Source organism: Triplophysa rosa, linkage group LG24 (genome assembly GCF_024868665.1).
Source record: "Triplophysa rosa linkage group LG24, Trosa_1v2, whole genome shotgun sequence".
NCBI lineage: Eukaryota > Metazoa > Chordata > Actinopteri > Cypriniformes > Nemacheilidae > Triplophysa > Triplophysa rosa.
The window spans coordinates 7,951,425-7,964,702 of record NC_079913.1 but is presented as its reverse complement, the minus strand read 5'-3'; the positions used below and the strand labels follow the sequence as shown (position 1 = coordinate 7,964,702).

General features: G+C 42.2%; 1 protein-coding gene across 11 annotated transcripts in view; it reads left to right on the top strand.

Moving 5' to 3' along the window:
• Positions 1 to 13,278, top strand: part of sox5 (SRY-box transcription factor 5) — a 166,249-nt gene that overhangs the window by 129,139 nt on the left and 23,832 nt on the right. For 9 of the 11 annotated variants that reach the window (XM_057324647.1, XM_057324646.1, XM_057324645.1 and 6 more), the window contains 3 exons: positions 2,857 to 3,029; positions 3,735 to 3,803; positions 11,826 to 11,952. In XM_057324647.1, the coding sequence (XP_057180630.1) occupies positions 2,857 to 3,029; positions 3,735 to 3,803; positions 11,826 to 11,952 (369 nt within the window). The remainder of the gene's footprint in view (positions 1 to 2,856; positions 3,030 to 3,734; positions 3,804 to 11,825; positions 11,953 to 13,278) is intronic. The other 2 variants (XM_057324654.1, XM_057324644.1) reach the window with 1 other exon arrangement.

Here is a 13,278-nt window from a genome sequence, read left to right as displayed (position 1 = left end):
GTTAATGCGGTTTTAGTTTAAAGGTGCTTTTAATGAAATGGGGAGCCTGATATACATCGCACCTGTCTCAGTGACGGCTCTCGGCTCTGTAAGGGGCCAAAAAAGAAAACTGACCAATCAGAAACTTTCAGTTGTTTTTAGTCATCTTCAGGGCGGAGTTTAGAAAAGAGGACATGCAAGTTAGCGAAACAAAATTTCTATGGAAGATCGTGCTATATTAAAAATATGGTCACATCTCAAAGGTTTTATAAAGGCTAATATCTCACACTGTCTGTAAAATCCAGGCTAAAGTCTCAAAATCTAAATATAAGATCAGGAGCATCAAAGTAGCCATAGCCATAAAATTATCCATAAAAGGATCATGTGTTTTTATATCAGTAAATTATAGATTACAGTATGTGATAGATTTCAAGAGACGGTATTCACATTTTTATTTATAATACTGAAATTAATTATTTTAAAACCGAAATTAATGCATTGTATTGAAAATACTTTTTTACAATTTTGCACAAAAAATACAGAAAGTTGACTTCCCAAACTTTTATATGAATCTTTGACATGGCCTTACTCCTTCATTTACATTAACATTTACGTTTATGCATTTGGCAGACGCTTTTATCCAAAGCGATTTACATTGGATTATACTACACTGGAAAAAAATGACTTTCTTACTTAGTATTTTTTTCTTGTTTTCCAGTAAAAACGTCTAAAAATTCTTGAATCAAGATGCATTTTCTTGATGAGCAAAATGACTTAAGAAAATAAGTCTTGTGTTTAGTCAAAAAATATGAAATTTCAGTGAATTTGTGCTTAAAACAAGCAAAACAATCTGCCGATGGGGTAAGAAAAATAATCTTGAATTAAGGTTTACTTTTTTCTTAGTCACTCAATTCAATATTATTTTGTTACCCCATTGGCAGATTTTTTTGCTAATAACAAGGCTTATTTAGGTCACTTTCACTTCACTTCACTTATTTTCTTAGGTCAGTTTGCTCATCAAGAAAATACATCTTGATTAAAATTTTTTTAGACATTTTTACTCAGTCATTTTTTGTAGACTATGTGCAATCCCTGGGATTGAACCCACGACCTTGGCGATGCTAGCACCATGCTCTAACCACTGAGCCACAGGAAAGCCAACTTTTTACATTATCAAGAAGTAAATCGCTAAAATGAAAATTGGTTTCTTTGGCGGTTGTGATCATTCTTTAGGAAGGCGAATATATGTTTCATGTCATGACTGGTAGATCATGTAGTTTAGCACTGGCCAATCGACATTAAGGATCCACTTTATTCATTTTACAGAAGTCATTAATACACATTAAACCTATTGTACACTAAAGAAAAGTCAGTGTTGACCACATGAGGGATGATTACGGCGCACAAGAGACAAACTAAAAGAGAAAGAGAAGTAAAGGCTGAAAGAAAAGTGGTAATGAACAAATAAGCGCCTCAGGATCTCTCTCTCTCTTTCTCTCTCATGTAACGCAGTACTGTGCTGCTTTAGGGATTTATCTTTTAAGCCTAGTCATTAATTAGCAGTGAGAGCTGCTTGACAGGTATTACATTGTTACAAATTGGTTAATTACCGTGGTTTGTGACATGAGGCAGGGCAGTAAAAGCAGCCTTAGGATGTTTAGAAAGAGAGGAAACCACTTATTGATCCAAAGCTGAACTTTCAGTAGCCGAGGTAAAAAGCCTTCGGTTGTGATTGATGAGAGCGGTGTGTTTTCTTGGTGCGCGTGTGTGTGTAAACGCCTTCTGTCAACTTTAGTCTTAGGGCACTGAGGGTATATTGTGTCGGGAGTTCATTTACCTCACGTTTTACAGAGTACATGTCAGACTGCTATAGGGATAGCCAAAACTTCTTATTTTAGAGCTGAATGACTAGTCGGCCCTCATGGATCATCTTAAAAAATAGCGACAACAGTACGTCAGAATATCTATAAATGCATTAGTTGAGTTTTCTAATAAACTATTCATAGTTAGACGACTCTAGAAGCATTCTGACCTACCCGAGTATGAACGAAAAGGGTCTCTGGAAAGAAAGATCCCTTTGATCCCCCCTTTCTCTCTTGAAGACTCGTCACTTTTCACACAAGGCCCTCCCTTGTCCCGGGCCGGCTCGGTTTGCACACCCTCTTGTGAAAGCCCAGTCTGGGAGCTGTTAAGGGAAGCTGCAGGTTTATTTTTCCGACTGCTCGGCTGTGACAGTTGCCTTTATTGTGCATTGTTGCGTCAATGTGTGTGTGTGTGTTTGCGAAGGGGTTACAAACGAAGCCTAGTCTCACCTTCCTACCAGGGCAAAGGGTCAGGTCAGCTGCTATGACTCCTTTCTTTCTCTCGCTTTCTTCATCATCTGTTTCTCTCTGGCGAGGAATGTGGCCCCTCTGAAGGTAGGGGCCGAGAACAATGGTGGATTGTGGGGCGGCACAGACGTGCGCCCTTGTGTGTGTGTTTTAGCATAGATATACGACCTCAGACGCACAATTGCGCACACATGAACTCATTAACAGACATGTGCTCGTTTCGACATTCGAACGCTTTTGGGGTTTCGGCACGCACGCACACGTTTGATTGGTGGTAGTCTGGGGCAATACCTTGGTGCGACGACATCCTGTCGAGTGATTTAGTCTCCCCCTCCTGCTGTCTGCTCCGGGCCGGCTCGTATGTCAGAGCGTTTTTAGCTTTAAACGGAGGTCGAAGGTCAACTCATGCTAAACGTATAGCGACGGCTAGGTAAACACATCTCCGAAATGAAGGCGACAGCACATCTGAGCCGGAGCACATCTGGCCGCAAGACTTCTTCCTCTACCGGCTATTTGACCTCCGGCTTGTGCCCTTTAACCCCTGCAGGCACCCCGGACAGCCTGGCGGAGAAGGAACGGCAGCTGATGGGAATGATCACGCAGCTCAGCAGCCTCCGAGAGCAGCTTTTGGCCGCCCATGAGGAGCAGAAGAAACTGGCCGCTTCGCAGATCGAAAAGCAGCGCCAGCAAATGGAGCTGGCAAAACAGCAACAGGACCAGGTCAGCAATACATATTCAGCTTGAATGTTATTATGTATGAGTCACGGATCAATTATGCACGTAAAAACACATTCATCCTACACTTTAGATGACTGATATGGATTTTTCAATGACACAAGCTTGATTTGTATAGAATGCAGCCCCGCGTAGCTGTGTTATGACTCTTTCAGCGTGGACAGATAAATGACCTGACACTGGAAAAATGTCACATTACAGCTAGTTAGAACAGTTTTACTATGATGAATGATTAAATTGTGCAAATTAGAGAACAGTGTTATCACTGTGTGTGTGGAGGAGAGGTAAGGGTGTGTATCAACATATTAACCACATTCACAAAGAAACCCACTGTTCTTTCCATCGCCCTGTTTCATTGAAATGTGTGTGTGGAGCGTTCAGGTCCCCTCCAGCACACAGGTAGGAGACATGAGGTGTTTGCATACAGAAGAGTTTGTTTCGGCTTTGTTGTGTGTTGTAGCTTCTGGGGAGCTCAGCTTTACAAAAGAAAACTGATCTGTAATAATACAGTACATACGCTAACATACTCCAGTATACACACAGTGCTTTAGGACTGGGAGGCACTGGTTGGAAACACACCCTTTAAAATCACTGTTTACCTCCAAACACACACACAAAAGTAATGTGCTCTACAAAAATGTTACGTTTTGATATGTGACACACGGTTTGACATGTTTGTTATAACCGCAGATTGCACGACAACAGCAGCAACTTCTGCAGCAACAACACAAAATCAACCTCCTGCAGCAACAGATCCAGGTGAGTCTTTATATATACAGTACATGCGTCCACTCACACTAGATAAAAACACCTGTTTACGTTTGATGTCTTTTGTGATGTCACAATGCGGGCGACTTGTCACCGTGACAGTGGGGTTTCATGACAATCAAACGTTCGGTCCACCAATCAGCAATCAACCCCCCTCAACCAATCGCAAACGATCAGCCATGATGTCCTGCGTCCAAACCTGCAAGGTTTTTTTCTAGAGCAATCAAAAACTTTCTACACAAATAATTCAGGATGGTACTGTATTTATTTCAGCCACTTCTGTGAGAGATTTTGTGAGTTGAGCTGCTGGTCTACAGAGCATTTTAAAGTGTCATATGTGCACTCTTCAAGACTGTTTCAAAAGAAACCTTGTTTTAAGCAAATGTAAAAATGTTAAAAGTTTTTCTTAAAGGATGTAATTGCAGAATGCATTGTGACAGCATACTAACATTGAATGCCCAGATGAAATCTTTGGTTTGCAAGTTGACACGTTTTTAAAAAAATCTAAATATAAAAAAAAAATATTTCTATTTTTACTATTTCTAGTTTTCAATGTGCCCCTCAGGGTAACAGAATAATCTTTTAAAAAGTACTAATATATAGTCATATAACTGCTGGTTTTAAAATTCTAAAAAAGTTTTAATTCTGTTTAAAAAGGTTTTTGAGGGAATTAATTATTGTAGTTTTGTTTTCTGTTTTATTTAAATTATTTTTTTTAATATTTTGAATTAGCTAAAATAAATAAATATTTTGAATTAGCTTTTATATTTTCATTTGTATGTTCATTTTATTTCAAATGTTTTTTTGTCATTCTTTTTTATTTGTATTAATTTATATATCATTATTTGTATTTATTTTTTTAATACGTTCTTTATTTATTTTATTAATGATTTATTCATTTATTTATTATTTTATCAATTTCAAATAAATATTTCAAAATAAAAAGTTTTTTTTATATATTTCAGACGATATTTTATTTGATTTCAATTAAAAGAAATGTTTTAATAGTTTTTGTTAACTTTTATAACCTTGGAAGAGAGTATGACGGATCAGTCACTGTCGAGGTTTCATCATAAGATCCTGACTCAAAAGGTAGTTATAAGTAGGCAATTCATCAGCTCCCTCGTTTTTAAATCAGAGCTACTGTACTATGTATTCAGTCATACCACAAGTGTAATCCGAGATTTAAATGATCTTGAATGAATCCTTTAAATAATCATGTAGGTATTATCCCCATGGCTGGTTCTGGGCCTTTTGGAATGTAAAGGTGCGTTTCGATTGGTTTATCCCAGCTGACTGATCGATAGAACGGAGATACACTGGCCTGCTTTGTGTTGGCAGGTGTGAAGCGAATAAAGGCTTTGTGTGCACGAGGGGAGATGAGATGAGTCTAATTTGGTTGATAAAATGAGACTTAGGCTTGAGAGGAGACTCCGCCAGGAAGCCACATCACACTGAGACTATTCACACACACAGACAGTCCTCTCTCGTCCACTGGACCCTTGCCATTCTCCGAGTCTCTGAATGTGTGTGTGTTGCAGCTGTGTTTGTTTGCGTATACATGGTCTTAGAATGTGAATGTGAGACATATCTGTGTCTATTCCAAATTTGCCATCGGCTCATGTCTGTGTATTCGTGTGTTTATGTGCGTGTGTGTTGGTAGCAGCTGTGTGTGCGTCAGTCCCCAAAACACGTCCGCTTGGGTTTCTCCGGCCCCGCTCGTCGCTCACAGAAACAAAGCTTCTTTTTCCCATGACTTTGCAACCTTTCCTAAACAAGCAGTTCTCCATTCAGCCCAGTGGAACAATAGTTTCTCACAGTCAACACAGAGGCGGTGAGGGAGGGGGAGAGGCGAGAGGGGGAGAGCCCCGTTACGGGCCAATCATATATTAGCCCCAAATCACCTCTTGGAAATGCACATTAACTTGTGTCTAACACACAGGCCGGTAACATACTTTGAAAAAACACTTGCGTCAGAGACAAATATAGCATTTCTTAACTTTCAGAGAGTGAAGCTATTGAAGCCTCTTTGATCAGAAGAAGGAAAAATAAGCTCAAGAATCAACATGAAATTAAAATAAAGTCTATCTACTTTATTAATACATGTTTTAAATAGGGTCTTATTCTTTATTGTTTGTTATCAAATCAAATTCCATTTGATATTTCTAATTAAATAAGTAGTTTCACTCAAAAATATCACATCACATCACATCACATTACAGTTAAAGGGATAGTGTACCTAAAAATGAAAATTCTGTCATCATTTTCAAAGCTGTATGACTTCCTTTCTTCTGCAGAACACAAAAAATCTATATTTTGAAGAACGTTAGTAACCAAACAACAATGGCCCCCATTGGCTTCCATTGTATGGACACAAAACCACCGAGACGTTTTTCGAAATATCTTCTTTTGTGTTCCACAGGATTGTACATTTTGAATGAACTTTCCCTTTAAGTAAACGTGTGTACTGTACGCCCATATACATCTAAAATGAAATACAGGGTCTGTAGAACTCAGAATTTCTGTTCCAGTATTGCCATTGAACGACTTCACATCTTCTTCCAGAAATTCACGAAACTCTTCTACTGAAGGGGTCAAAGTTACTTCTCTCCTAAAAACAAAAGTGCGCACACAATTAACACACATATACCTCGCAGTGTGACGCCACTTCTCCAAGCTCTCGGGGGGTAACTCACATCCACTCTCTTTTATGCTTAATAAAGCTGTGTCTTCGCTGGGGACTCCTTGCGGGGCCCCTCACGGTTATCCAACCAGGAAGAGAAGCTCCTTCGGATGAAAAGAACACACCTGCCGAGAAGCTTAAGGCACGCAGACATATGCAGAAGCGCGAGGCATGAAATGCAGTGTACGTGTAATGCATTTCCACGCTTAGCGAGGGGCGTAATGGGGAGACAGGCCCGTGGGCGATATGGCTGGGAGCTGCCCACTGGTACAACCTCCTTCTGTGCTCCGCTGTACAGTAACACATCTGAGTGCCATTCTCTCATTAGCCGCCTCCTTTCAACACACTACCTCCGACTCAGCGGGACACCGCGCGAGTCGTGCTGGTACAATACAGGGGCCGAGGTGAGACTTCTTATGCTGTCAGAACAGCGGTTAACACGAGTAGCCAGACCTCCTGTGAGGAGCCGTTCGCTGGCTAATTTGACATCGAACGTCTGATATTTAGCACAACGGAATTAGCAGCGGTTAACCGGAAGGGCACTGCTGTCCCGTGTATTGCTAACTAACTTGTTTAAGTCTTCAGACACAGTGGCGACAGAAACCGACGCCTGCTTATAAAACATGTATTAGAGTCAACCTACATTTTTGCAAGCTAACCTAATATAGAGCTTCCACGGCACTAGCTTATAGACGTCAAACACAGCATGAACACTCCTTAACTCAATCAGACTCATTTGCCGAGCGTCTGTGCTTTCTCAACACCGTAATTCCATTTTCCCATTGAGATGAGGGAAATAAATAACCGTCAACGGGAGCGTTAGCTTATCGGTGTTAGACCGGTTCTTGTGCACAGGAGCGGCTAACCCAATTGGCTGCGTAATTGTTTAATTTGTCTCATTGCACTTAAATGAATGTAATTGGTGTTTTTGCTGCATGAAGTGGCCGCACAGGTTGTGTGAACTGGGCTTTGTGCAGAACTGCAGATGATGGGGGTGGTTGAGGGGGGTCTTCCAAACACGTGTTACCTATTGATGATGACTTGCATTATGTTACCATAAATATCTCAGGGGGCATTGAGGAGTTCTTAAAGGAGACCGGGTTTCCCACATACTCCTCCCATCTGTCATTGGTCGGCCAAACAGATCCTGCCCCAACCTGACATCATTGGTTGAGCCGGTGGTTGCAGTGGCGAGACTTCAGATTGGCATGAAACAATAAAGATTTTTTTTGTTTTAATATTAATTGAGCAATGGAGAAACAAACAAATATTTGCATTAGTACTGCAAGATATATTGAAATAATGGTTATTATGTAAGTATTATACATGTAATGTATAATAGATTTATAATTATAATAATTAAATAAATTATAATTAAATTATTATCATTTCTATTGTAAAAAAATATATATAAAACTAAATATTGCAAATGTATATCGCAATATGCATATTGCAATAGTTTGCAATAGCTAATTTTAAAACCTCAAAAGTAATGTTTTGGGTTGATGCAGATAGCATACACTTGCGAGACAAAGAGAGTGATTTCTTTGAATACTTTCTTGATTTAAAACAGCTTGGTTTTAATATATTTTTAGTTTTAAAATATATTTGAATATAATTGAAATTGATTTAACAACTCGTAAATTACATTATTTACCAAATCATTGTCATTTTTCTTCAATATCTTGCCGCCCTAGTGTGGATAAACAGCATGTTGCATCTCCCTGGAAAGGAAAAGACAGCCCAAAGGACATATCTAATATTCTAACTCCTATTTGTAACAAAAAATTTGAGTCACAGGATCAACAAGGCATTAAGGGAGGCAAAGGGATCGATCGAGGAAAGTCAGTATAAACAGAAGAATAATCCATAGTGCCAAAGAAGCAGAAAAGTATAATAAGCTGATGCAAAGTGCTATACCTTTTCAACCTCCTCTCCGACCGCAGAACAACTGTGTGTTACCTAAGCGACTGACCCTGAGCAACATATAACAGCCTGGCGTGTGCCCCTGTACGCATGCGTTTTGAGTGTGTGAGGAAGGCTTCTCTCAGCCCGGTGGTTGGCAGCTAATGGGAGCTATTTGAGGAAGGACACACAGGCAGAAGAGCAGATGGGCGCTGCGTTATGCCCACCTACAGCGGGCGGCTGACGCACCTCCTGCACTCACACCTAATGGGGGCCTAATAAAAGGCTGGCTGTGCAGACACAGGCTCGCCACTCAATTTCATTAGCCGCTAATCAGCCAAAGGTGCCCTTGGCTCACGGAAAAGGACCGTTTGCCTGGAAAAAATGAGAGGCATACGCGGAAGAAAAAAAGAAGGGTATGAGTGAGAATATGGACGTGCGTTTGAGATTGGAGAGAGCGGGGTTGTTGTTTTGGTGGGGTTTGGAAATGGCACATTTGTCAGGCGGTGAGAAAAGATCCAGCATCAGGGGTGAGAGAGGTAAAGTCATGTGACCTCATGTAACGTTTTATTGATCTGGATTGCAAACTCCGCTCCCACCTCTTATATCCTAAGCTAGTTTGCCGGTTTAGCTTGTCGGCCAGCTGATCTTCCCGAATATCCCAAGACCTCCAAACCACTTTAGTATGGTTTAAGCTGTTTTGTTTAGCGGTAAACATGTTCACAGAACGTGAGAGTGATAAGAACATTGAGAGCTTCCTCTTTTTTCCATCAATGTTTAGCCAGTTGCATAATCAGCTTCATACACAGCGACCGACAGGAAGTAGATCCACATAAGCAAAAGTGGACCGTCTGCATATTTGCGTGTCCATAATTGTGATCATATTCATCAGGGACTTTACTGTCACACTGACGCCTGCACCAGACTGGCAGCCATTTCCGTCACTGTGTAAAAGTTAATGGCCTATGCCCACGTCCGCGGGGCTCATATTAAGTGCCAGTCTGCGAGTACAGTACGTGTGTGCCGCGCCGCTTTCCAGGCGCAAATTAATTATTAGTTATATGGCTGTGTGTCCCCTCTTCAGCGCGAGGTCACCGAGGCCCGCCTTTAATTGCTGGAGCATATGGCTGGAAACAGATTTTAGCGGTAGGATTCGTTCTTAAGCAACGTTCTTGCGCGGGTTCTCAGATGTGTGCCATATTGTCAATGCTGGCAGCTATTGTTTCACTCATTTACTTCTTAGAGCAAATTACTCCCTAATAATAGCTCTACCTTAGAGTTTCTCTCTCCTCCATGCCAGCAAACCTGTTCGCACTGCATATGTTAATTATCTGCACATCTTCATTATGTTCAAAAAGCTTTAGGTTCAAGCTGTGCCGCCTGGCGAGGGGCTCTGACTCAGTCTGGTGCCAACTTTCCACTTTTTCCTTTCGATTTGTTTCTTTCGGGCTTTTTCTAAATTTTGCTCTCTCGCTTTCTTTTTTCATCAGCTGCGAAAGTTACAAAGTTAGCTAGTTTCAAACGCTTTATTTTTTTCACTTTTTATTTTTTGTGTGTTAACACCAAGTACCAAGTTATTTTGAAAGTGATATTTGTAGTTGCGTCAGCTTTTACATTACATTACTGCATTTGGCAGACGCTTTTATCCAAAGCGATTTACATTGCATTATATTATACATTTGTATCTGAGTACGTGCAATCCCTGGGTTCGAACCCATGACCTTGGCGTTGCTAGTGCCACCATGCTCTAGCCACTGAGCTACAGGAAAGATCAGCTTTTATGTATTAATAAACAGTTGCTTGAGTTTATTTGGATGCAAGAAAGTGCGGCACTGGCTTGTTGGGTCAATAGATGTCTGATCTGACCACCAGAAGTGTTATAAAGTTTTTAGATTAAAAAACCTGTTCTCTCAACAGTACAAGTTACAAATGACAAAGACGGAAAAAAGCTCTTCTGTTACCCCAAATAGCCAACCGGTTAAATAGGCTACTTAACGAGCACAACCAGCGATGCTCTGCTGGCCTTAACCCAAACCAACCAATTCAAGGCATTCAATCAAAATTTCATTCGAAAACACGTGTAAAGTTGTTGCCTATTGTTCACCTTTAATTCGCGACGTACGTCACCCTGCATCAAACTGCATTATCTGGCCTGAAAAGGTCAATATCTGCTTCACCTACTCTGCGTGGTTAATGCTATTTGCTACTTTGATTGAATAGAGAACAGCATGATGGTTCGAGCGCTGGAGATCCATAAAGGAGATCCACGAGCCTTTAATTCCGTATGCACCCACATACGCTTGCTTACACGTCTGCGCGTTTAAGGAACTTGTAACTTGCCACGAAAACACTCGAAACCACCGAAGAACACAGACGCACACTTGCGCGTCGGCTAGTGTGCGCTTGCTAGCGTGCATTTAGGAGCGCCGCTGTGACCACGTAGCCTTAGCTCGCGGCGAGGAGAACCAGAAGAGCATATGTCCAATTAGGACTGGTAGTCAGATCCGCACTAACCCGTGGGGGGCCCTGTCGAAACGCAACTATAAAACGGCACTTCCTTCTGATCTGCGAACTGCAAGCCTGCCGTTTGCGGTTAACCAAAATGAAGGAATGATTGCTCAGTGGTGAGATTACAGAAACCCTCAGACATGCTGTTGGGAATCAAAGATGGAGAGAAAAGGGGGACAAAGTGAATTTGTAGCCTTTGTTCAGATGAACCTGTTACTGCTGTGATAAAACACCTCAGCTCACTTTTCCTTTTTTCTTTCGATTTCCTTTTCTCTTTTCCACTTCCTCTAAGAGTAGTTGCATTTATACTGGAGGCTTTGAGATTTCCTTGTCAGTAGAACCATCTGTCCTCTTCTATGGGTCTGTGTGTCTCAAGACGCTCCCGTTGCCAAAGTCTCTGGCTTGGGTTTTTTCTTTCCTCACTTTTTTAATCCGGGAAACCTTGTGAAGTGGCGTGGCATGGTGCCGAGCATGGCGCTCTCTGCAGAAACGGAGGCCAGCTGTTGCCAGAGTATGAGGAAGATCCTTTACGTGACAAAATCTGTGACAGTAATCAAGGGGACCAACTGTCCCAAAACACCCCCATTCTTTACTCATCCTCAGGGGACAGGTGCTGGACAATCACTATGCGTTTACGTGTGTTTGTACTTCCCAGGTGATAAACTTTCTGGCGTGTGGACCAGACAATTGACTCAAGGCATGAAATATAGTCTGAAATCAGTCCTAATTCGCTGACTTTGAAGTAAATGTGAAATTAAATTGTGAGTAAAGCTCAGATAGATGACAATAGATGACTGTTGAGACTCCATTAGAGCCAACATGACTTTTGTCAAATAAAATGATTTATATTGGATCTGTTATGGCTACTTTGATCATTTTAGACCTACATCTTAATTCTTTTCTCTCTCTTTCTCCAGCAGGTCCAGGGTCAGTTGCCTCCGCTGATGATACCAGTGTTTCCTCCCGATCAGAGAACTCTGGCGGCCGCTGCGGCCCAACAAGGATTTCTACTTCCTCCGGGGTTCAACTACAAACCAGGCTGCAGTGAGTATTAATGCAGCATTTCTCTATATAGCTGCTTCGAACCGGCGGGTTATAAAATGAAAGATTTCGGTCCAGTTCATTGTTCACACTAGAGATTTTAAACCAGATTGCTAAAAGCGAAGTCTTCAACCCAACGTTGGGCAGCTTCTCCCTTCTGTCTGGTGTGTTATTAAGATCAGCCAACGCCACCGATGCCCATCATCGTCCGCGCACGACAGACTCTCAGACCAGACAAACTCGCTCGCCTTTGTCTCTCTTCGTTTCTTGTTCAAAAGTAGGAACAGGAAAAAAGAAAACTTCCTCTGGGGTTTGTGTTTTTGGCCGTAGCAGTCCAACTGTGAAGCAATGTGTTGTTTACCGCGAGAAACGAGGCGGCAAGTGCCAGCAGCGCAGCAGCAGAACGCTCGCGCTCTCACGGGGGGGTAGAGTGACCTGCCCCAGGTTTCTTCATATTAACACGGGCGGCCGCCAGAACAGGCATCCAAATACGCCTCGCACACGCCTCCAACTGTACGCGTACGCACACACACGCGCGTAGACCACACGCTCAAGCACGCATACTCGGAAACGTACAAGTCCCTCGTGAGATGAACCGTCCGCAACTCCAGCTCCGCCCACCGCGCTTCACAGTTTCCCAGACAAGTCCCCCCTCCTTCGTTCTCCTCACGCCCACCCACCCACCTCCCTCCCCACACAAACGTACACCCTTTATTTCAATTACAGCCAGCAGCACCATCAAACCCTGCCCAAAATTTCAATTACGCATGTCATTTAGTTACCATTACAGTTCTTGCTCACAGGGGACGAAGTCGGCGTTTTGAACCCTCAAAGCCAGAGCGAAAAAACGGGTAAATGAAATCCCTCCGGTCGCTGAGCCTAGGCTGAGGGGATGCTGGTTCCCACCCATTGCTCCCCGGAGCCAGGACACGGAGCTCTTCCAGTCAGGCTGAAGATGCCGCGTTCCCGCCAACAGCAACATGTTTGCTTTCTTTAGTTTTGCTCTTTTGTTACAGCTGTACCCAGGAGAGACATAAAATAGCTGGAATTACTTGTGTTTGTTTAGGGACCGGCAGAAAGACGAGAAGAAAAGGACAAAACACACTGTCCCCGGAATACATCCTTGAACCGGGTCCAGAGCAATTTCTAACCCAGCGGCTGAGTGTTTTTTGAAAATGGGAGGGAGGCAGAGTATGGGAAAAATGTTTTGGACAGGCTGATAGGAGCGTCTGGTTTATTGCTTACTGAGACAAGGTCCTACTTCCTTTCTAGACAGATACTCTGGAGTCCATGGATGTGTCCGAAAGTGCCTTGTAAAGCACAAAAACA